At 47.1% G+C, this 22,534-nt stretch overlaps 1 protein-coding gene across 2 annotated transcripts; it reads left to right on the top strand.

The window, feature by feature from the left end:
• Positions 1–47: 47 nt before the first annotated feature.
• sin3aa (SIN3 transcription regulator family member Aa) lies at positions 48–22,001 on the top strand. 2 transcript variants are annotated; one of them, XM_056598408.1, is made up of 21 exons: positions 48–1,832; positions 6,532–6,763; positions 7,160–7,336; positions 8,324–8,430; positions 9,231–9,570; positions 10,187–10,435; positions 10,703–10,855; positions 11,334–11,489; positions 12,444–12,533; positions 12,911–13,029; positions 13,572–13,785; positions 14,025–14,141; positions 14,857–15,095; positions 15,679–15,862; positions 16,833–17,484; positions 17,923–18,092; positions 18,684–18,857; positions 19,355–19,447; positions 20,071–20,165; positions 20,662–20,854; positions 21,682–22,001. In XM_056598408.1, exons 1-21 carry the CDS (start codon positions 1,762–1,764, stop codon positions 21,910–21,912), a joined length of 4,056 nt encoding a protein of 1,351 aa, XP_056454383.1. In that variant the 5' UTR covers positions 48–1,761; the 3' UTR covers positions 21,913–22,001. The 2 variants fall into 2 exon arrangements, with proteins under 2 accessions (XP_056454383.1, XP_056454384.1); XM_056598409.1 differs by lacking the exon at positions 48–1,832 and adding an exon at positions 1,843–3,782.
• The last annotated feature ends 533 nt before the right edge of the window (positions 22,002–22,534 follow it).

Here is a 22,534-nt window from a genome sequence, read left to right as displayed (position 1 = left end):
TGGGGGGTGGGGCTACCTCATGGGGGGTGGGGCTACCTCATGGGGGGGGTGGGGCCACCAGATCTCAACACTAACTTTGTGGAACGGTGTGGAGACGGGGCAGATGAGAAATCACATCCAATTAATCAAACGGTAAACTAGGGTGTTAAAAAGCATTGTGTGACAACGTTTTCGGACTTATTGCGATTGATCATTTCAAGTCCTATCAACTGCCAGATTTAGTTGAGGTGGCCAATCACGATTTCTGGAGGGCGCGTGCCAACCCCAGGCGGTTCCCTGGAAATGGCCCCTGTCTATTAACTCTGCTTCCCCTCTTCAGTCCATCCGCAGAAAGCCAGTTGTTGGATGGCGTCTGCTCAGTCCTTCTACTCCAATGCAGTACACTCCATGTTGTTTTTATTGTCTTCTAGCTGTGTCTTTGTAATGTGAGACTCTCTCGGATTTGTATTGACACACACACACACACACACACACACACACACACACACACACACACACACACACACACACACACACACACACACACACACACACACACACACACACACACACACACACACACACACACACACACAGTGGTCCACCCAGCAGTGACTGTCCTAAAAGCCCATGTCTGCCTGTTACCAAACCACATGTAGTGCAATAGATAACTTTTCTTCTTCCGTCGTTATACCCAAGTCACGTATTAGCACTTTGAAATAACCAATCCTCTTTGAGATTAGTCCCTAATGTCTGTTATCAGTGGAATGCTTTAAAGACCGGATTCATTCATAAGTTTGGCAGTGATCCTGGGATGAGTATGCTATTTGAGATTAACTCTAACAGACTGTGTGTGAATAACATTCTATGGGCCGTTTTTTGACTTCAGTGTGTGTGCGTGTGTGGATTATCTGCCACATGAATGAAAAACATTGTGTCATACATGTCTTTTTTTTTTATAATTAATATCCTTATAAATGTGTTGTAGTTACAAAGTTGCTTTTATCTGATCCCTGTATCTTGTATTGATTTATAGTATATATACAAAATATATATATATATTTAAAACTGTTCAGCATTTTTTATTTGGATGAAAGAATGTGTTCTTTACTACAGAATTCATATTGAATTTGGTTGTAGTGAAGCTTAGGGAGTCTTGACATCTTTCATGGACACTTATTGTTCTTTTTCAATTATGGACACAATGCGTGCCTCGTTTTATTTTTATATTCTATTCAGCGGCTGTTTTCATACAGTTATTCAGGCTATACGATTTACATTAATTTTATATTCGTTCTGTTGTATTGCATTTACAATTAGTCTGTTTATTGAATCAAGCTATTCTGTATTAAACCACTTTGTCAACGTCTGTATGTGGTTGTCATTGCCTACAGTTTTCAGTTGAATGACTATATTGGAATTTATACTACATATTCTCAACATAAATACCATGAGTAAAACTATCATTTCTTTCAATGGGTGAAAATATGGATTATTAGAAACACATAAAATAGCTTAAGTCAGTCATCAAACATTCAAAAGAAAGCAGTGGTTTTAGCAAGCCAAGAACATAAATGTCTTAACTCTTTCAGAAGATAAGTTATGCATGGTTACTATTCTGTGCATTTCTAAACAGTCAGTGCAAACGTATGTCAAAATGTAAAACTTTGGATTGAATAAAAAGTATATTTATGAAGAGAATCATTGAACAATGTCCTGACGCTAGTCCCGTTTTAGCGGGCGATATTCAAAACCAAATGACGTATTTTGTAGTACGTGCCAATGCCAGCGGAGGGGGCGTCTCCAACTATTTTGTTACAAACACGAATCCGGAGTAAGAAGTCTTTTCCTGGGTATGTAACAGCTGTTTAAACAAAACTAAATAAATAGTAATTATCATTCACCGCAAATTGCCTTCGTTTCGATAGGAAAAGGTTATCCAGTGTAGCGTTTGGTGTCCACCAGAACGAATTTAAAAATGCGTTCAGTGGCAATGATCGCTTAAGCATAGCGTGTTTAACAGTCGAATCAAGACGGGGAATTGGATTGTTTGAACAATCTAGACACGACATTTAACACCAATGTTGGGGGAAATCCTCATGTGTAGAAGTCGAAGCCTTCGCCTGCAGTGTGCATATCGCTGGTTGGCAAACGGAGCGGTAGGGGGAGGGAGTTGTTGTGAGACAGGTTAGACATTTTACTCCCAATGTTGAAGTAAACAAAGAATAGGATTTGTAATGCCCACCCGTGCTTTCCCCTAAAAGCAGGAACAACAGCTGCGCACCGGGACCCTTCGAATTTCGCGATCAAATTAAAATCACCATTTCTAAAAAACAATTTCAAACCCGTTGCGTTTGACTTTGGCATTGTTTAGAAAGGACGAACCGGATCGAGCCCGCGCTGCCTAGGGGAGATGCGATCCTGAACGCCCAGGCCACTTGGCCGTGTCCAAATGGGTTAACGAAGGGCGTAATAACCCGGTGTAGCGCTTCTACGCAACGGATCCGCCTTTGTTTCGCTATCATTTGTGTCAACGATACGTGACCACACACACACACGACCTAACGGCACAGGGGCGAATGGCTCCCGAGTCGTGTTTGAGTCCAGTGTTATGTTCTCTCCACTCCCCGCATTGCGTGTCCTTTTTTTGCGTTGGACTCGAACATATTTGTTTTGAACACTTAATGCACTATACTCGTGAGGCACCCACATCGTTTAAATGTCCTCTTCAAATGGAGGGATTGAGCGTCGACCAGACGGTCCGGTCGGATGCATGCGATTGCAGCCAACGTTTAAGCGACATACGTGATAAGAACGTAATAATTTGGAAATAGTGCTGGGCAATGATCGCCGTTGAATGTGAATGTGTCTGCCCGGATGAAGAAGGAATCCCGGGCTAGTGTTTCAACTCCGCCTCTCGTGGGCGATGCTTTATTTTGGAAGTACAACCTTTGGTGGCTTTGTATCGAGACGTCTATGTGCCTATTGGCTGTTGTGTACAGAAATGGGGGACGAAGAAAGCAAAGGCGGACATAAATCCCTCCTACAATATCACGTGTACACCGACTCGCGGAAGTAGTGTTATTTTTTTGCAAGAAAGAAGTAGTTAACTCGTGTATTTGTGGCGATGTGCCATACAAAAACATAGGCAACAACACTACCTACTTTTATTTCTCTAGCAAAATGAAGGTATGTGTGCATCGTTCTGAGGACGCACAAGTGTGTTTGTGTGTGTGTTGGGGGCGGGGGGGACACCTGCCCTACGTATTTGCTACGCAGTAGTACATATATTTGTTATATTGATATGGTGGATACTTAAATGGAACACAACACTTCATTGTGCTGCAAAATATAAACTAGACCCCGAATAAAGTAATCCTGGCGTTATCGCGCTTCAAGTCGAAATGGGCGTGATAGCAGCGCTGCATAAATTGCTGATTGACAGTTCAAGACTACAATCCGATGTATCCGAACCTCCTTCTTGCGGCTCATCTAAGGTACCGACCAATGACATCGTAGAGTGGGCGGGGTGTAACCGAAGCTATGGCCAATGCTATTAGAGAAGGGGCGGGGTTAATTGCGGAGACCACGCCTTTCACAAGGAGCCAACCGAACGGAGATTGTTGTCCTCTCGGGGTGAATTTTAATTTAGCACTTCCAAGATTGTTAATATCAACTGTTAATATTTTACTTCTCATAAATCACGCTCGCGTACTCCTCCGGCGTCCCCTTTGATGGTTTCCCATCAGTAAGTGAACGTTACGGAATCGTCCAACAACTTCAGCTGGCTATTCAGGAGAGTGGTGAGTTCCAGTCAAATTCATTCAACGTGCTAACTTGGCTAACTAACGATACCACGATTTTAAAAATGCAATGGCAAAGAAGTGAGGCATTCACCCCTCCACCATAGTCGTAGCCATGCTATGGCGTTGTTTATAAACGCGCCTTGTACGTGTTGCCCCAGCTGTGAATATGCTGGACAGCCCACCGTATCGCTAACGGTTAGCCGCATGTGCCTTGCTCGTAGCCCGGATTGTGTCCGGAGTCTCGTGTTGTTTACATTAGCGAGCTTCTAACCCTCGGCGGTACAACCTGCTCCGAGGCGACCAAGTAGTCTGCGAGTGGATCGCTGTGTTATTTTCTCAGCCAGACGAGCAATGCTAAGACGTAGTTGTGATCCCGATAAAAGAGGACCTCGGTGCACAGCTGCACCCCGGCGCTCTGTGCACCGGCGCCATGCTCTAAATGGCGGGTGCGTGGAGAACTCGAGGTCGGTGCTTGCGTTGCTAGGCCGCGTAGCGAAAGGGGGACGGTCACTGAAGCCAACAAGTTGGCCATCGTAATCATCACAACATAACGCGTTTATAAAGTACCTGTCGAGAACGATTCACGGTCGGTTATCAGAACGGGTATTGAACCGCTGTGATAGTGCCTGGCTTAACGGCTCCGTACACCTCGATGCACATGACCGAGAGCGTCTGTCGGGCGAGCGGTTGTGTTACTAGCCGTCTTCAGGGCTGGTTCTACATATTTTTTTTATTTATTTTTTTCATAACAACTTTGTCTGGATCGTCGTCATTCATTCATTTCCCCCGTGGTTGGTGGTTTGTTGGGAAGCAATTTGTGAATGGCAGATGCCCACGTTTACAAAACACCTGTTTTCTTTTTTCTTTTTGCCTCGGTGACGTAGTCGGTACATTTCATTGGCTACGGTGGAGTGCGAAAAAAACTTTATTGTATGTTTCCCTTCAGTGTATGGATTCTACAAAGGTTTGAAAAGTGGCGGCTGGTGAATTTTATTTTAGGGGGGGCTGAAAGTTTGTAAACCAAACCCCTGTAGGGGGGTCTGGGGGCATCCTCCCCCCGAAGACTTTTTTGTGATTTTCCCATACAAATGAAACATTCTGGTGCATTCTGAATAATAAAGACAAAATAGGACATTTCCTTACAAAGACAAATTGAGCCGGGGAACTAGGTTTAAACTTAATTTATTTGCCGAATTCAGCAAGATTAAATTGCAAATGCATCAATAATAATTGGGAATTATACACAAGTTATCATTCTCTCTCTTTCTCTGTGTGTTTTTGAGAGTGAGTTAGTGAGTGAGAGAGAGAATGTGATTCTAAAAGGGGTGAGTGTGTTACGGCCAATCTATTGTGTTGGTAACTTCACTCATAAATCTATCTACAGTCAAGTATGCATTTAGACAAATACGATAAAATATCAATATAATATGTGCAACCTTTTATGTGTGGTTGTTCAAGACACACTGAAAGCATGATGCCACCATAGGTTTGCAGAGAACTACATACAATATGCATTATGCATACTGAAGGCATGATGCAACCATAGGTTTGCAGAGAACTATATACAATATGCACACTGAAGGCATGATCCCACCATAGGTTTGCAGAGATCTACATACATATGCACACTGAAGCTGCACACTTGATTCAGGATTCTCATAGATCAGAGACAGTTCTGTCTTGAGCTTTGCCTTGTTCAGCGTGGGATATGCTTTCACAGTGGCATTCAGAGCATCAGCAGGAAATGAATGGCAGTACCTTAAACATATTTCCTAGTACTACGGTAGCACTCACAAGGTGGCCAGTGAAAGAGAACCTCGCTTTGGTGTGAGCCAGGATGGTGTCGCAGACCTATTCAGATAGCCTCTGCTTCGCCTCTTCTGTCAAAGCCGTCCTTGGTCTGTCGGTTCCTGATGGCTCTTAGAGCTGGTCAGAGTCTCTGAATGCAAACAAACCAATAATGTGTTTGTTAGGCTGTGTACAGTACTGTAGTCTACGTGATGCACATGTTCCAGTAAAAATATGTCAGCATACTCACTTAAAATGGGCAGGAATGCATAATGTTAGTGTTAAACACTGTTTTTTATCTATTGTGTTGGTAACTTCACTGATAAATCCATCTACAGTCAAGGATGCATTTAGACAAATACGTTAAAATATCAATATAATATGGGCAACCTTTTATGTGTGGTTGTTCAAGACACACTGAAGGCATGATGAGTATACCCACTTAAAATGGGCAGGGATGCATAATGTTAGTGTTAAACACTGTTTTCTAAGCTTTCCATTGTGCCTCGCCTAACCAGGATGTCCAGCACAGAGTAAAGCATGCTCGATTACACCACTGGCAATATATTATAAAAAAGAACATATATTATAAAAAAGTACACAAATACAGTCTCCTTTCATGCATATGTTCTCATAACAAAGCTTTGCTTTGAGAAGGATCAAATAATATACCAATTGTTCAATTGCAAAACACAACAACAAATCCCCCAGTTATTAATGAAGTCCATCTACTGTAAATGCATAACATGCACGTTAAAGCTTTGCATTCAGGATTCAAGATGGTCTTATTGTCATATGCACAGCAACTACAGAGCAGTTGCTGGCAATGAAATTCTCTAGTCTTGGGCTCCACCAACAGTGCAATATAAGAGAACGTAAAAGTATGAGAAACACAAGTAGGAAAGCTGAGACTTCAATTCAAATTCTCAAACCTTGCAAATGCGTTGTCATCCTCCAGGTCCCTCAGCCCCCTGGAGCATGAGTTCATAATGAAGCGGTGTGTGGAGGAACAGGAGACTGTGTTTGCGTCCCAGCACCAGCAGCAGCAGCAGCCGCAGCGGCGGCTCCCGGGCAGTGCGGAGGCCTTCCAGCACCGCGTGCTGGCTCCCGCCCCGGCCGTGTACGAGCCCGCACCCGACAGCATGCAGCCCACGGCGGGCGTCCAGTACGCCGGCCCTCAGGGTTACCAGGTACAGCCTCCAAAATATGCGGGACTTGCATGATTTCATAATCCCTGCATTTTCGTTGCAAAAAAGTCACATATATCATAGCAGAAAGTTGAAAAATTTTGCGTTTACTTCACATTTCCCCCTGTTGCTATGGGAACGTTATTAAGTGACGTAATTACGCGACGTGAACGTCATCGAAAAGCTGCAAGTTCCCGCCATTTCTCGCAAATTCCCACATTTTTTGCAAGTTCCCGTAATTTCATCGCATAAAATTGCATAAATATGCCGCATATTTCATCGCGTCTTTTAAGAAAAAGTGCCGCATAATCAAGGATTTCTGGCCGCAACAATCGCAAAAAAACGCCGCATTTTTCCGGAGGGACTGTCCAGCCTTCATATCGTCCCCTGTTCCTCCAGGTTCCCAACGCGGCCCAGAACAGCGCGGGCCACGGGCACACCTCCAGCCCTGCCGTCCATGGGGGGCCAGCACACCACCAGAGCCCAGCGGTACAGGCCCACGGGCCCGCCGGGATGCACGGCCACACCCCCGCCCCCCACGCCACCGCCCAGGGACAGCAGTTCCAGAGGCTCAAGGTACGCCGTGGTCGCACTGCGGTTAACACGGGAACCTGTCGAGGAGTTTGGGATTTCAGTGGGACATCTACGGAGAGTGTTGGTTGGGATGTGGAGCCAATGGGTGGGGCCCCTGGTGCGTCTCTTTGAGGGAAGCGTGCAAGAGGACGATGATGGCATTGCACGCACATCAAATTCAAACAATCATCTGGTGTTTTTTTATCTGGCATGTCTCACACTTTATATACACACATCAGCCTGCAATTTTAGAAACTAAGTGGGTGCCTGCTTATGTGATGATACATTTTATTTAGGCTTGGAGGAAAGTACTTTGTCAATAATCACTAGGGCTGTGCAATTAATCTAATTTTGGGTCAAACAAGTATTTTATTCATTACATGAATTGTAATGATTGATATGAAATTGCTGAACATCTGCAATTACATATTTATACATAACTTTTTATTTGAAATTGTTCTATTTAAACATTTTGTGTATTTTTTTTTAAGGGGACTTTTCAAAGTTCTCAGTTACAAAGGTTTTTTTTTTTAGATTTTTTTTTTAAATTCCAAAATAATCGTTTGAATGATCGTGATTTCGATATTGACCAAAATAATCGTGATTATGATTTATTTCCGTAATCGAGCAGGCCTAGTATTCACTCATTGTACTGTTCATAATTACAATCACTTGCATTATAGCACATCTTCACTAACAGTAATGGCTTCAGACTTAATGGTTCAACCCTAAGCTGCCAGTTTCTGTTTGTATTTATGCTTGGTAAAACTTATTTAACAGGTTGAGAAATGGAAAGCTTTTTATTTCCAAGTATGATATAACAAAGTTGTGTATTAGTGCTGATATACAAGATATGAAAACGGTACAGGATATCAAATTAAACTGAAGATATAGAAAAAATACAAATCTAAAAACATAAACAAAATGTATATGTACGTTAAGTGAACAGAAAGCTCACTTTCTTACGTGTACTTTTGTCTATTCCTCCAGGTGGAAGATGCGCTGTCCTACTTGGACCAGGTCAAACTGCAGTTTGGCAACCACCCTCAAGTCTACAATGACTTCCTGGACATCATGAAGGAGTTCAAGTCTCAGAGGTATGTGTCATGTATCAGAAGGTCGGCCAACGATGCACATCATCAGTGATAATCAGTGATGCGCTCAAGGCAAAGCTCATCTATCACTAGTGTCCCCCAAGAGAATGCACCTGGTTCTTCCGATAAGTCAAAATGGTTAGTCACCTTGTGTGGAACACACGCACGCACGCACGCACGCACCTTTGGGATTAGTTTATTATGAGAAGCATGAGAGCAGCCTGAAGGAAGTGGATGCACGTCACACGTGGAATTGATTTGGAGAATTAAGCATGAGTTGTCGTGGTTGGGAAATGGGCGAAAACGTTGAGACACCGTTCTCAGAAGTGGGGCCACCCCCCACCGATGGCAGATGACACAGCATTGAGCAAGGCAGGGGAAGCCCACATGTTAACAAGCTCCCACCGCAAATTCAGGCACTGGATGCGATGCGTTTGGAGTCCCTTTCCTTTATTTCTTTCCTAACGAAATGAGGGCCATTTTATACGCTTCATTACCCTAAAGAGGAGCATGATGCCACGTAGCCACTCTGCCAACCTGTGGATTACACCTGAACATTTAAAATGTGCTTCATGAAGCTACTTATTTTTTATCTGAATTATGTTTGTTTTTTTAAATCTTTTAATGATTTTCAAACTACCACAACCCCGCCATTCAGGCCTCTTCGAATTTGCTATCTCTGGACAAATCCAGAATTTTATCCATCAATACCAGAGACTGAACCTCTTGTCTCAGGCCATGGAACACAGGGGCCCGAGACTCAGTATATATACTCAGTGTACCCCTTTGGTCTCGCCCCACAGCATCGACACCCCGGGGGTCATCAGCCGGGTGTCGCAGCTCTTCAAGGGCCACCCGGACCTCATCATGGGCTTCAACACCTTCCTGCCGCCGGGCTACAAGATCGAGGTCCAGCACAACGAGCTGGTGAACGTCACCACGCCGGGCCAGATCCACCACATCACCCCGCACGGCATCACGGTCCAGAACATCCCCATGCCGGGGGCGCCCGCTCTGTCCCAGGCCCCGCTCCACGCCCAGCTCCTGGCCCTCGCCAACCCCGCCGCATCGGCCGCCGCCGCCGCCACCACCACCAGCGCCCCGGTTTTGCTGGCACAGCCCTCCCCGGCCAAGATGAGCAAGGTGGGTACCGTAGCACCTGTCGCTCGGGCGCTAGTGTCCGGGTCGTGGTTCTAGCTATCGTCGGTTCTGTTGTCCGGCAGACTTTATGTGTTTTATTATGCGAGAGGGTTGATCGTGAACATCTTTATGTTTCGTTGGTCTGCTCTGGTGTTCTGTGTTATCCTAGACGTCAGCGTGAGGAACTAAGGCTGGGGCTTGTTAAGAGGAAGTTAAACTCCCTCGACACGTATTGTAACGTATATATTACGCATGTGTAACATATTATTGCAAATCTGAGTGATTGGTGAGTGTGGGCAGGGGAAATGGGTCATTTAAAGAAATGACACTGGCAATATCTATTTTAGTTCCTGACTTTTGGCAGAACATGCACTTATAAAACATTTCCAGCCCTTTACTCATTTCTATTTCAGCGGTTAGACATTTCAACGGCACCGTTGAGATTTTACTTCCAGATCCATGTTCTTTATCTACCGTGCAAGTATCGTTTCTTGCGTGACAAATGTGCACCGTTTTATTTCCAGTCTTCCATGCCGTGAATCTTATATCGAATCCAGAGCCCACACCGCCTTTCACTGAAACATAACCCTTGTTGACCCCTCGCTGACCCCCCCCCCAGACGCAGCAGTCTCCCGTCCTGACGCCGAGCGGCCAGAGCAACCCGTCCATCCCGGTGTACACCTCCCCGCGCTCGCCGCCCCTGCAGCTCCACCCGCCCTCCGGCGCCACGCCCGCCGGGCCGGCCGCGCAGAACAACCAGCCCGTGGAGTTCAACCACGCCATCAACTACGTCAACAAGATCAAGAACCGCTTCCAGGGCCAGCCCGACATCTACAAGGCCTTCCTGGAGATCCTGCACACGTACCAGGTCCGTACGCTACTCGCGTGATACTCGCCGTGTAGCCACTCAGAGGGGCTTTAAACCCTAATGGGGTTTAAACCCTAATGCCCGCAGATACCTTACCCCTACCCAGATGCTAACAAGGGCAGGAGAACCAACCCCTGCCTGCTACTGAATGACCTCTCAAACTCACTATAAGTGGTTCGGTAACTGTTTTCATTCTGTGTTGATCAGAAAACCTACTACGAGTGGCGCTGTAACTGTGTTTTTATTGTGTGTGTGTGTGTGGATCAGAAGGAGCAGCGGAACGCCAAAGAGGCCGGGGGGAACTACACGCCGGCCCTGACGGAGCAGGAGGTGTACGCCCAGGTGGCCCGGCTCTTCAAGAACCAGGAGGACCTGCTGTCGGAGTTCGGCCAGTTCCTCCCCGACGCCAACAGCTCTGTGGTAAGCTCGACCAGAATCAGCAGGGGTCACATCGGCCTAAAGGTGACTTATTACACCACCAGGTATGAGTGTGGTCAGCCGTTATGAGCGGCTTGTAACGGCTGACAACACTCACAGCTGGTGGTGTAATAAAGGTGACTTATTACACCACCAGGTATGAGTGTGGTCAGCCGTTATGAGCGGCTTGTAACGGCTGACAACACTCACACCTGGTGGTGTAATAAGTCACCTTTTAAGTATTTGGGTAATGTCGGAGTATGCCTTCCTTACTACAACCCTTGCGTTGAGGTCCTGACCGACTCTTGACGGCTAACCGTGCCCGTCCATGTCTCCATCCCCCCCTCTGTGTGTGTGTGTGTGTGTGTGTGTGTGTGTGTGTGTGTGTGTGTGTGTGTGTGTGTGTGTGTGTGTGTGTGTGTGTGTGTGTGTGTGTGTGTGTGTGTGTGTGTGTGTGTGTGTGTGTGTGTGCGCTCTGCAGCTTTTGAGTAAAACCACGGCGGAGAAGGCGGAGTCGGTGCGGAACGACCACGGAGCCACGGCCAAGAAGCTCCAGCTCAACAACAAGCAGCGGCCCAGCCAGAACGGCTGTCCGATCCGCCGGCACCCGGCCGCCACCACCACGCCCCCCGTGAAGGTGTGCAGGGCGAAACCTTAACCTCAACGGGCATCAGGGCGGCTCGATTGTGATCAGAGTCACGATTATTTTTGGTCCATTTTGAAATCACGATTATTCAAACGATTGTTTTTGAGTTTGAAAACATGTTGTGTTTATTCAGCGTGTCTCTCCCCCCAAGAAAAACGTTGTAACTGAGAACTTTGAAAATTCACCTTAAAGAAATGCACAAAATGGTCAAAAAGAAAATGTTCCAATCTAAAATAATATACAGATATGTATCCAGCTGTTCTGCCCTTTCTATAAAACATGAAATACAAAAAAATCGAAATCGCGATCAGAATTAGATGAATCGCCCAGCCCTAACAGTCATCCAAACTGAACCATCAGTGTCTTCTAATACGCTCTGACCTTTTTTGATTATGTTGAAGGACCTACTGAGATATGCTGCCAAGACTATGAGAGTTGTATAATGTCAAGCAGGGTGTCGATCAGAGTTAATGTATGTTTTTTGTTGTTGTAATAATTTTGCGCCCGAAAGATATGATCCATTTCCTGCTGTCAATAAGTTAGAATCTCTCAATTGAACATCCCATATTATGCCTTGATAAGTTATTCCTTTTTGATCCCAGAAGGGAAATGTGCGTAGTTTTTCGTTGTGCGTGATTTCAGTGCAGAAGGATGCACATGAGTGTTTACTTTCTGTGTTACTTAACACTGACGCTTTAGCAACAGCGAATACATCCTGGGGGATGCATTCTGCTGACATCTTTATTTAATATGTATTGTTTTTACTATGGTGGAGAGTACTTTGAAATGCTTTTGTGAATGAAAAATGCTAAACATGTGATTCCTGCATATGCTAATCCTATAATATTATAATGTTATAATCTCTGGATAGGGCTTGGGATATTTTCAGTGCATCTTGTAAAACAATGCGCTTTTGTCTCCCCTATTTTCCATTCACTGTTGCAGCCAAAGCACAAGTTACTCAATCTGAAAGATTCCTCCACGGCAGAGTCAAGCAAGCATGGAGCTGGCACAGAATCTCTGTTCTTCGAGAAGGTGTGTACAACATTCAGCACACTTGTTTATCCAAAGAGACTTGCAAGTGGGCCTGAGCAAGTCAAAGCAGAGTGAATTCTTGAAAATCGTACGTAAACTTGGCTACAGATCTCTGAACTTGGGGGGGGGGGGGGGGGGGGGGGGTATATTCTATGTTGGATCCTAGTATCGGCGATGACCTTGTTGATCAACCGTAACCCCCCATTGAACCCCTTTATATTGAGAGACCATTCCTTAAACGTCCACACCAAAAACACCTACAAATGGGTTCTCAAAAGCGGAACGGTGAATCTCTCTTCTAGCGTAAATGCTGCACGCACTCCTTTGTTGTTATTTGGTCATGACCCCCCCCCCCCCCCCCATCTCCGTTGTTGTAGGTCCGTAAGGCCTTGCGTAGTGCAGAGGTGTACGACAACTTCCTGCGTTGCCTGGTCCTCTTCAACCAGGAGGTGATCTCCAGGGCTGAGCTGGTCCAGCTGGTGCTTCCCTTCCTCGGGTGAGTTCACATTTCAATCTTGATTATCCATTTACTTTATTTATTTTTTACTTTATTGTATCTATACCGTTTTGTCTTAACTTTGCACTATTTGGAATTATTTATTGTAAATATTATTTATTCTATTTTACCTAATTTTATAATTATACATTTCTCCTTATTGCGTCATGGGTCGGAGATAAACGTATTTCGATTCCTCTATTTGTCTTGCACATCTTTTGCAATTGACAATAAAGCTGACTTTCACTTTCACTTGGCCAATTTAGCTGTTATAATCCAAGCCATTACAGTGATGTAAGGTGCGTATTGACACATTTATATAGTTTAGTTAAGTTAAATTATAGCTCCATTTTGCTCATCAAGCCATATATTTGTATATTATGTACTTTATTTTAAATTTCATAATAAACCTGACAATCAGCACATGGACCAACTATAGAATTGCAACAATTGAAACCCACAAACTTAACAAATCACACAGAAAACAACGAAACATTTCAAGCAATCGTGTATTTAAAGTCGAATCCCCACCCGTCCCGTAGAAAATTCCCGGAGCTGTTCAACTGGTTCAAGAACTTCCTGGGATACCGCGAGATGTCGTCCCACATCGAGAGCTACCCCAAGGAGCGGGCCACAGAGGGCATCGCCATGGAGATAGACTATGCTTCCTGCAAGCGGCTGGGCTCCAGCTACCGGGCCCTTCCCGAGAGCTACACCCAGCCCAAGTGTACCGGCCGCACGCCTCTCTGCAAGGAGGTGGGTACCGGGCCCACTGGTCCCTGGTTGACCTAGCGCTGGGACAGCGTCTCCACTCAGTTAGTCCTGCCGAGCTAGTGGGCAGATAAGCTAAGGGGGATGAGGCAGGGGGTGTACATTAATCCCGTCCAAACGCCACAACCCAGCTCACCATTTTGATTTCAATAATGAATGGATCTTCACGTTTGGGAGACGTGTAAAGTCAACGCGTGTGTGTGTCTGTGTGTGTGTGTCTCCAGGTTCTGAATGACACCTGGGTGTCCTTCCCGTCCTGGTCCGAGGACTCGACGTTCGTGAGCTCCAAGAAGACCCAGTACGAAGAGCACATCTACCGCTGTGAGGACGAGCGCTTCGAGGTGAGCGCTTCAGAGGGCTGTCATTGTGATTGGGACATCAAGGCACCTTCAAATGACAATATATATATATGCCTCTTACATTGTAACGGGCTCCGTTTTGATAGATTTTGAGGCACTGTATTTTTTTTTCTTCCACTAGTCGTTCCCTAAACTGTCGGATAACAGATAGATATATAATTCCTTAGTAAAACCTGATCAAAAAAGGGACTAGCCTTTATAACTATGTCCCAGATTAGTCTGGCCTGGCTAACGCCAGACCTCATCTCAATCTACATTGAGATGAGGTCACTGGGACCACACATACATTTTCTCGTATTTGAGGCGTGGTTTACGATTGCCCGGAGCCGTTTATTGGGCGCTGTGAATGTCTTATCATACGAGTCTGTACGTAACTCATAGCCAATCGTATCAATTATACCAGATGACGTGTGTAGAGCGACAGAAGTGCGATGAGGAAGAAGCGAGACGATGGGTGTGTTGCGTAGGCGTCGTCATCGTCTTGCCGTCCCTCCCCGTTCTGTGATTGGTTCCCCAATCTCAGGCGCAAAATCGCATCCATGGAATCCAGGCTGCCCTCGCAGCGCGAAACGAAACCGCGCGCAAAGGCAGCATGGGTATACCCAGGCTAAGATCAGTCTTTACCAGTCGGCCTATCGGTGAACAGCGCAATAGCCCGCCCCCCCTAACCCGATGGTGTCCCCGGTCGCTCCGCCAGCTGGACGTGGTGCTGGAGACCAACCTGGCCACCATCCGCGTGCTGGAGTTGGTGCAGCGGAGGCTGTCGCGCATGTCCGCCGAGGAGCAGGCCAAGTACCGTCTGGACAACACCCTTGGGGGCACGTCGGAGGTGGTCCATCGCAAGGCCATCCAGAGGATATACGGGGACAAGGCCGCTGACATCCTGGACGGCATCAGGAAGAACCCCGCCATGTCGGTGCCCATCATCCTCAAGAGGTGTGTGTCCGGGCGCCCCCTGGTGGCAGGAGAACGTATTGCAGGCTGAGGCTCCGGGGGGTTAAAAGTGTTTCCTTATAATGGGGAAGTGTTAAACCCAGTGCCATAAAAACAGGACAGGGGACAGATGGTTGGTCGGCTTTGTCCGTTGAACACGAGCAATTTGATTTGATAAACTGCCTTTTACAATTGAGTTTACAAAGCAGTATTCCCCAGTGTTTAGGGTAGCTGGATTAGGCATGTCTGCCTGTCCTCTTTCCTTTTCTACAGTGTGTACGATTGTTCCTTTAAGTGTAAACCAACCAATATGAGAGAATTATTGATTTATTAGTTTCTATTTGCATTTCATGCATTTATTTATTACTTAATTTATTCATTTCTATTTACATTTAATGCATTTACTTATGACTTCATCTATTAATATCTATTTACATTTAATGCATTTAGTTATCGCTCCTTTTTTTAACAATTCTATACTTTATTACTTATAAATATTATCATTATTATAATTATTATCCTTCCTATTTGATCATTTATTGAATCCACATTGTACATACCTCAAACTTTCCGTCTCCTCTCCCAGGTTAAAGGTCAAGGAGGAGGAGTGGCGGGAAGCCCAGCGGGGCTTCAACAAGATCTGGAGGGAGCAGAACGAGAAGTACTACCTCAAGTCTCTCGACCACCAGGGCATCAACTTCAAGCAGAACGACACCAAGGTGCTGCGCTCCAAGACCCTGCTGAACGAGATCGAGAGCATCTACGACGAGGTCAGTGCCGTTTCCCAACAGCGCCTCCTTGTGGGTGGTGCCGGTGTGTCTGGGGAGAGGGGGGGGGGGGTGGGGGGGGGGGGGTCGGGAGCGAGTTGCTTTTGTCATGACGATGGCGCGCGGGAAGGTCTGAGGTTTTGGGTTGTTTGACTCTCTGAACGCTGAAAGGTTGTTGGTTCGAACGCCCCGGTCTGCAGCCTACCTGTTGGCCATCACGTGCTTTTATGCCGTGCTAGAATGGATTGTTTTGATCCGGGTGTCTTGGCACCTCTAGTGATGATGATGCATTGCTCCATGTCGTTTAACTTAATAATAGAAACAGAAAGTGTTTGGCGGTGCAGTCGCTACTTGTTTAGCCAGATTCCTCAAGAGTGTGCCGGTAGCGTAGCAATTGTCTGAATCAAATCGCTCCTTAGCAGTGTGAACCTTGCCAGCTGGCGGGAAACAAAAGTGTCTTCATTGAAACCTGCTTATTGATATTATGTGGAGTGTTTTTTGCTGTGTGTCGTCAAATTGGGTTTGGCGCACACAGCACAGCTTATTGTTTAATAAGAAATGTAGCTTTTTGGACAGTTTTATTGATTTTTGACTTTGAATTAAATTGTTTCCATGTAAAATAAATATATAGCTTCAATAGGAAAACACTTCTTTCAGTGGCAGGAGGCGGATTTTGAACTCATTCAATATACTGTTTAGCAAACAGTGTAATTATACACAACATTTAGATCTGCCCATGTGGCACCTATGGCGCTCATAAATCATCCCGGGAAGGAGGGATGCCTCTTCTGCGTTCTTCTTGAGTTTATTTTCTTCCCTTTTAAAGGGATTCGAGTTAAGTTTAGGGCCGTCGTAAAGTGTGGCCTGTGAAGCCCTGTAAGACTGTAACCAGACAACAAAACCCAAACCAACCATGACACCCAAACCCATACTGAGTGTGTTCCCCCGGCCATGCCCCCCCCCCCCCCCACAGCGGCAGGAGCAGGCGTCGGAGGAGAACGCCGGGCCCCCCACGGGCCCCCAGCTGACCCTGTCCTACGAGGACCCCCAGATCCTGGAGGACGCCGCCGCACTCATCATCCACCACGTCAAGCGGCAGGTGGGCATCCAGAAGGAGGACAAGTACAAGATCAAGCAGGTCATCCACCACTTCCTGCCCGACCTGCTGTTCGCCCAGCGTGGCGAGCTCTCGGACGCCGAGGAGGAAGAGGAGGACGAGGACGAGGAGGCGGACGAAGAGGAGGACGAGGAGAGGGAAGGGGAGAGGGACCCTGCGGAGGGGCCCCGGCCCAAGAAGCACAACGGCGTGGCTGCGGTGGCGGCGGCGGCCGCGGCGGTGGCGGCGGGGAGCCCGACCAAGTCCAAGCTGCTCTTCGGGGGCACGGCCGCCCAGAAGCTGCGGGCGACGGGCGAGGACGCCTACCACCTCTTCCTCGTCAACAACAACTGGTACATCTTCCTGCGGCTGCACCAGACGCTGTGCGCCCGCCTGCTGCGGCTCTACGGCCAGGCGGAGCGGCAGATCCAGGACGAGCTCCGGGAGAGGGACTGGGAGCACGAGGTGCTGGGCCTCAAGAGGGAGAAGAACGACAACCCGGCCGTGCAGCTGCGGCTGAAGGAGCCCAGTGAGTAGAGCTGCTTACTGCGGGGACCGGGGGTGTAGTACCGGGTTTGACCAGGGACGGCGCTGTCGCTTCCGTTTGAGTTTGGTGTTTACTTGCGGTTTTTCCACCCCCCTCCGAATTTCTTGTTAATGCTCGACGATCCTGTCCAGGTACAGACACTGACATCGGGTCATGTGTAAGCTTACACAGAGACGTAAAGGAGCAACCTAGGTAGAAACTAAAAAATAACATCATCAATGACCGGATCAATGAATTATTATAAATACTTAAATCTGAGTTTTTATTTCTTTTATTTGTTTTTGATCCCCAAAGCACCTTCTTTAAACTTCTTATTCCTGGGGTCATTTTATTGACCCTGAAACACAGGACGAACCAAAAGGGCTGGTCCAAAGCGTGACTCTTAAGTGCAAACTCTCCCCCGTCTCCTCGTCTCTTCAGTGGACATCGAGGTGGAGGACTACTACTCGGCGTTCCTGGAGATGGTGCGCAACCTGCTGGACGGGAACATGGAGGCCTCGCAGTACGAGGACTCACTCAGGGAGATGTTCACCATCCACGCCTACACCGCGTTCACCATGGACAAGCTCATCCAGAGCATCGTCCGCCAGGTACGTCTGCCCCCCCCCCTGGTTCCCAACACCCTGTCGAGTTGTTGGTTGTTTTGATGAGGCTGAGAACAAGGACATTTATACTGGATCTATATTTGTGGTAGTGCAGACGGTTAGCCTGGGTTCAAGGAATCAGGCGAGTCTGCGAGCTGTAATGCCCATCTCTTGGCCAGGTCTCTCTTGTAAAAGAGATTTTAAGCTCAATGAGACTTTTACCTGGTTAAATAAAGGTTAGATAAAAAAATAAATAATGTTATGTATCAATGTGCTTTCTAAATTCTGCAATGATTTCTAAACTTCCACCATAATAACGGTACTGCTCAGGCAAGTGCGATCTAGACAGCGAACGCTAAATAATCACAAATCAGCAAAAGAGCACAGGGGAGATTTTGCTATTACAAAAGCATCCCTCGTATAAAAATATAAACATTGAGGCTATAACAACTATCTATAACAGCCATACTATTTGTTTGATTGAGATGCGTGGTGTAGGTCGCTGTAGACAAATACTATAAAAAGAAGATGATTTTTACACTGGTGGCATCCTCGCATTGACTCTCTCCCTTTTATCTCCCTCCCTCCCGCCGACAGCTCCAGCACCTCGTGAGCGATGACATCTGTGTCCACGTGACGGACCTCTACCTGGCCGAGAGCACCGGCGGGGCCACGGGGGGGCCCTCGACCGCGCAGGCCGCCAGCAGCTCGGTCGAGGCCCTGTACCAGCGCAAGGCCGAGCAGCTCATGTCCGACGAGAACTGCTTCAAGGTGGGGGGAGAGCCCGCAGGCCAGCCCCTGGTCTGACCAAGGCCCACGGGAGTCTTTTTCGTAGCTCCGATCGGTCGAGTTGTACCTCAACTCCCCGGAGTCACTTTGGATGAAGGCATCTGCCAAATGACTACATAGAAGTAGTAGTCAGATACCTCAAGGCCGAGTTAGAAGCATTATGAGGAGTTGTATAATGCTTAAAACCACAGCTTTTGCTTACATTTGAGAGTACCACAATCCACTTTGTGCGATGGATTGAGAGACCGGCAGGATTGTCTAGTGGTTAGGGTATTGCTTTTAGCCGATCTATAGATGTCTGACCTCAATAATGACATTAAAAAATAAAGTAGGATGGGCATCCGATAAACGACTACATAGCAAGCAGAATCAACTTCTTACAAGTAGTTCCATGATAAGAAACGGTGCTTTTCTCAGTAAGGCAGAATTGGAAGGCCATCTCTAACTCTGACCCTCTCTCTTCCTCCTCCCCTCCCCAGCTGACGTTCCTGCGGAACCGGGGTCCGGTCCAGCTCACCGTGGAGCTGCTGGACTCGGAGGAGGACAACTCCGATGAACCCATGGATGCGGGGGTGAGAGTCCCATCCCCCCCCCCCCTCTAAACCACTCCCAACACCATCTGGAAATACATGCACAGCGAGCCGTGTCCGGCAAGGAGCTCTAGGCCCAATCCCATTTCTATCCCTTACCCCTTCCCCTTATCCCTCCCCCTTGTTTTAAAGGGGGAGGGGGAAGGGGTAGAAATGGGATTGGGCCCTAGAGTCGCACAGAGCACTCGTTGCAGCCAGATTAAACTTTATGGTCATTGTGCAGAGTACAGAGTACAGGGACAACGAAATGGAGTTGGTGATCTCAATAGAAGTGTAACATTTTCAACCGTTTCCCTCTTATTTATGTACTTATAGAATGTGGTAGACACAACCATCTATTCTCTGACTTAAGTGTTGTCTCTTACTCTGACTGGTTAACCACAGGCTTCAGTAGAGCCACGTCTCTGGAAGTGTGTGTGTGTGTGTGTGTGTGTGTGTGTGTGTGTGTGTGTGTGTGTGTGTGTGTGTGTGTGTGTGTGTGTGTGTGTGTGTGTGTGTGTGTGTGTGTGTGTGTGTGTGTGTGTGTGTGTGTGTGTGTTTCTTTATGTGTGTGTGTGTGTGTGCGCACGATTAAAGTCATCTAAACCCTTCCTTTCTATTCCCAGCGCTGGTCAGACTACGTCGGCCGCTACCTGGTCTCAGACTCGACCTCAGCGGAGCTACGGGAGCACCTGGCACAGAAGCCCGTCTTCCTGCCCAGGTACAACTTCTTTCACTCCCCCCCCCCCCCCCCACACCTTAGTATCAGATAATCCATAAGCTAGCATCCAACTATCCTCCGCTACCCATTAAAAAACACATTTTATTTATATTGTGCAGCCTGAGTCACCCTCATCCATATATTGTGCAAAAAGTGAAAAGGGCTACACTTTCTATTCTATTTTATTATTTTAACTTGGTTGTGCAGAAGTCCTTTTTTTGAGATTGATCTCGTGTCTCGCTTATAAGTTGTTTTGGATACACATGTGAAATGACGACCAACCAACATAATCACACGACACTTTAGGGTCCATGATGGAAATAAGTGCTTGCACTTTGTCATGTTGTTTTCTGTCCCTTGGCGTTGTCTGTATATCAAATCAAATCAAAAATTGTACTTACAATTTGACATTCCCTGTGAATCTCGACTCTCCCATCACCGCGACCCATGTTGACCTCTGACCCCCCCCCCCCCCCCCTTACTTCTCCGCCCCCAGGAACCTGAGACGGATCAGGAAGTACCAGCAGGGGCGGGAGCAGCTGGACAAGGAGGCGGGAGACGGGGCCCGGAAGTCCCTGGACAAGGAGAAGATGGCCTGCATGTTCCAGCTCAACTCCTACAAGATGGTGTACGTCTTCAAGTCGGAGGACTACATGTACCGCCGCACGGCGCTGCTCCGCGCCCAGCAGGTACAGAACCACCAGCGACCGGCCGCCCTCGCTTCAGGGGCCACTCCTCCAACGCTTATAGCATTGTTTTATCCAGGCCGATACAGCGACCTGTCCCAACGTATTTGAAATTATATATTTGATACTTTTCTACTTTATACTTACTTTTTATACTTTCAATTTTTTTGTGTATATATAATATATATGATTTTCAAATATTGGATGTTTCTGATGGTATTGCTGATTTGCCAGTATTTTTATGTTAAATCAGTATTTTAACGGGCGACTATATATTATCCAGTCCAGTCCGAACTCATTTTACATTATAATTTTTTACAATATTTTTAGTTTCTAGTCATGATTTTCAAATGTTGGTTGTTGCGTATGTTATCGCTGCTTTACCAGTATTTTATTGCGCTCGCCTGTTCACGATAGAACAACAGTGAAGGGGTGACTATATATGACCTGCCAGCACACAGCCCTGGTACCAACATTGTATTTATCCCGGTGTTGATCCTGTTGGGGATGTGGGTGATGATGACTAAAGGCTGAGTGTTGGTTCCTAGTTGACGCATCGCAAGGTGCTTACGCACCCATTACATCCTTGTGGCGAGGCGACGCTGCAGCAAGGTCTGTGATTGGTCCGCTCACTAAAACCCGACGCAGAACCGAAACAGGTTCACGACCGTGTCGACGCGTCTACGCGTGGTCGTTGCGTTGCGTCGACGTGGAATCATAACCGAGCCTTAAGATGACAATGATGTCGATGACGACTGTTAAGCGACGGAGATAACGATGACATGACATGACGCTGTTCTCTCCCCCCCCCCCCCAATCGCCGCCCGCAGTCACACGACCGGGTGAGCACGCGGCTGCACAACCGCTTCCAGGCGTGGGTGGACGCGTGGGCCAAGGTGAACGTGACGCCGGCCATGGCCACGGAGACGGGGGCCTGGCTGATGGGCGAGGACCGCGAGGAGTTCCTGCCCTGCGTCACCAGCCGCAACCCGGAGGTGCTGCACTTCATGAACGTCAACAAGTACCGCGTCAAGTACCCCGCGCCCGGTCCGGCGCCGTAGCAGTGGCGACCGCCCCAAACTGGTGACACTAGTGTGGTGTTGTTTTTGTTTGTTTTTGGTTTTAAAAGAGGAGGGGGAAAAAAGGGGGGTGGGGGTTCAAAAGTGTGTGTGTGTGTGTGTGTGTGTGTGTGTGTGTGTGAAGGGGGGGGGGCTTCTGGATCTGGTTTTGTAACTGGTTTCTAAATAGCTGGTGTTGTCGATTGGGGTTGATACCTGGGGCGGCTGGATCACCGACGTCATTATTAATATTACGTTTTTTGACCAGCTTTTTCAGCTGGGCCCACTGTTTTTTTTCTTGCAGGGCTTTTATTTTGGCGGTGCCAACCAAAAAAGAAATAATGTTTTTTCCGCGTGCCAGTCTCTGCACTGAGCTCTACCAGCACTCCTAGCCATAGTCCAAACTTTCCCAAGAGCTTCCGGTCGCTTCTGAGAAAAAAGGGCTTTTTGTAGAGAGAGGGAAGCAAAAGCCTTTATTCCTTTATTTTGTACGCGACGCGTTGCGCCGGAGCTGCTTTATACTATTTAACAGACCTGTTCTTCCACAGAAAGCTCCTTTTCTAAAAACACAATAAACCGATCCAGCAGTTTTTTTTTTCTGTGATACTTCATAACCCTGGGAAAA

This window comes from Gadus chalcogrammus, chromosome 9 (assembly GCF_026213295.1).
Source record: "Gadus chalcogrammus isolate NIFS_2021 chromosome 9, NIFS_Gcha_1.0, whole genome shotgun sequence".
Taxonomy (NCBI): domain Eukaryota; kingdom Metazoa; phylum Chordata; class Actinopteri; order Gadiformes; family Gadidae; genus Gadus; species Gadus chalcogrammus.
This window is presented reverse-complemented; position numbering and strand designations above follow the sequence as displayed.

What these genes read in the sequence shown, in the direction of transcription:
- sin3aa (XM_056598408.1), top strand. Translation starts at nt 1,762, where the DNA reads ATGCCAGCGGAGGGGGCGTCTCCAACTATTTTGTTACAAACACGAATC. An exon ending in AGTAAGAAGTCTTTTCCTGG is followed by an intron (nt 1,833 to 6,531) that starts GTATGTAACAGC and finishes GTCATCCTCCAG; the next exon opens with GTCCCTCAGCCCCCTGGAGC. An exon ending in GCTGCGGCTGAAGGAGCCCA is followed by an intron (nt 17,485 to 17,922) that starts GTGAGTAGAGCT and finishes TCGTCTCTTCAG; the next exon opens with TGGACATCGAGGTGGAGGAC.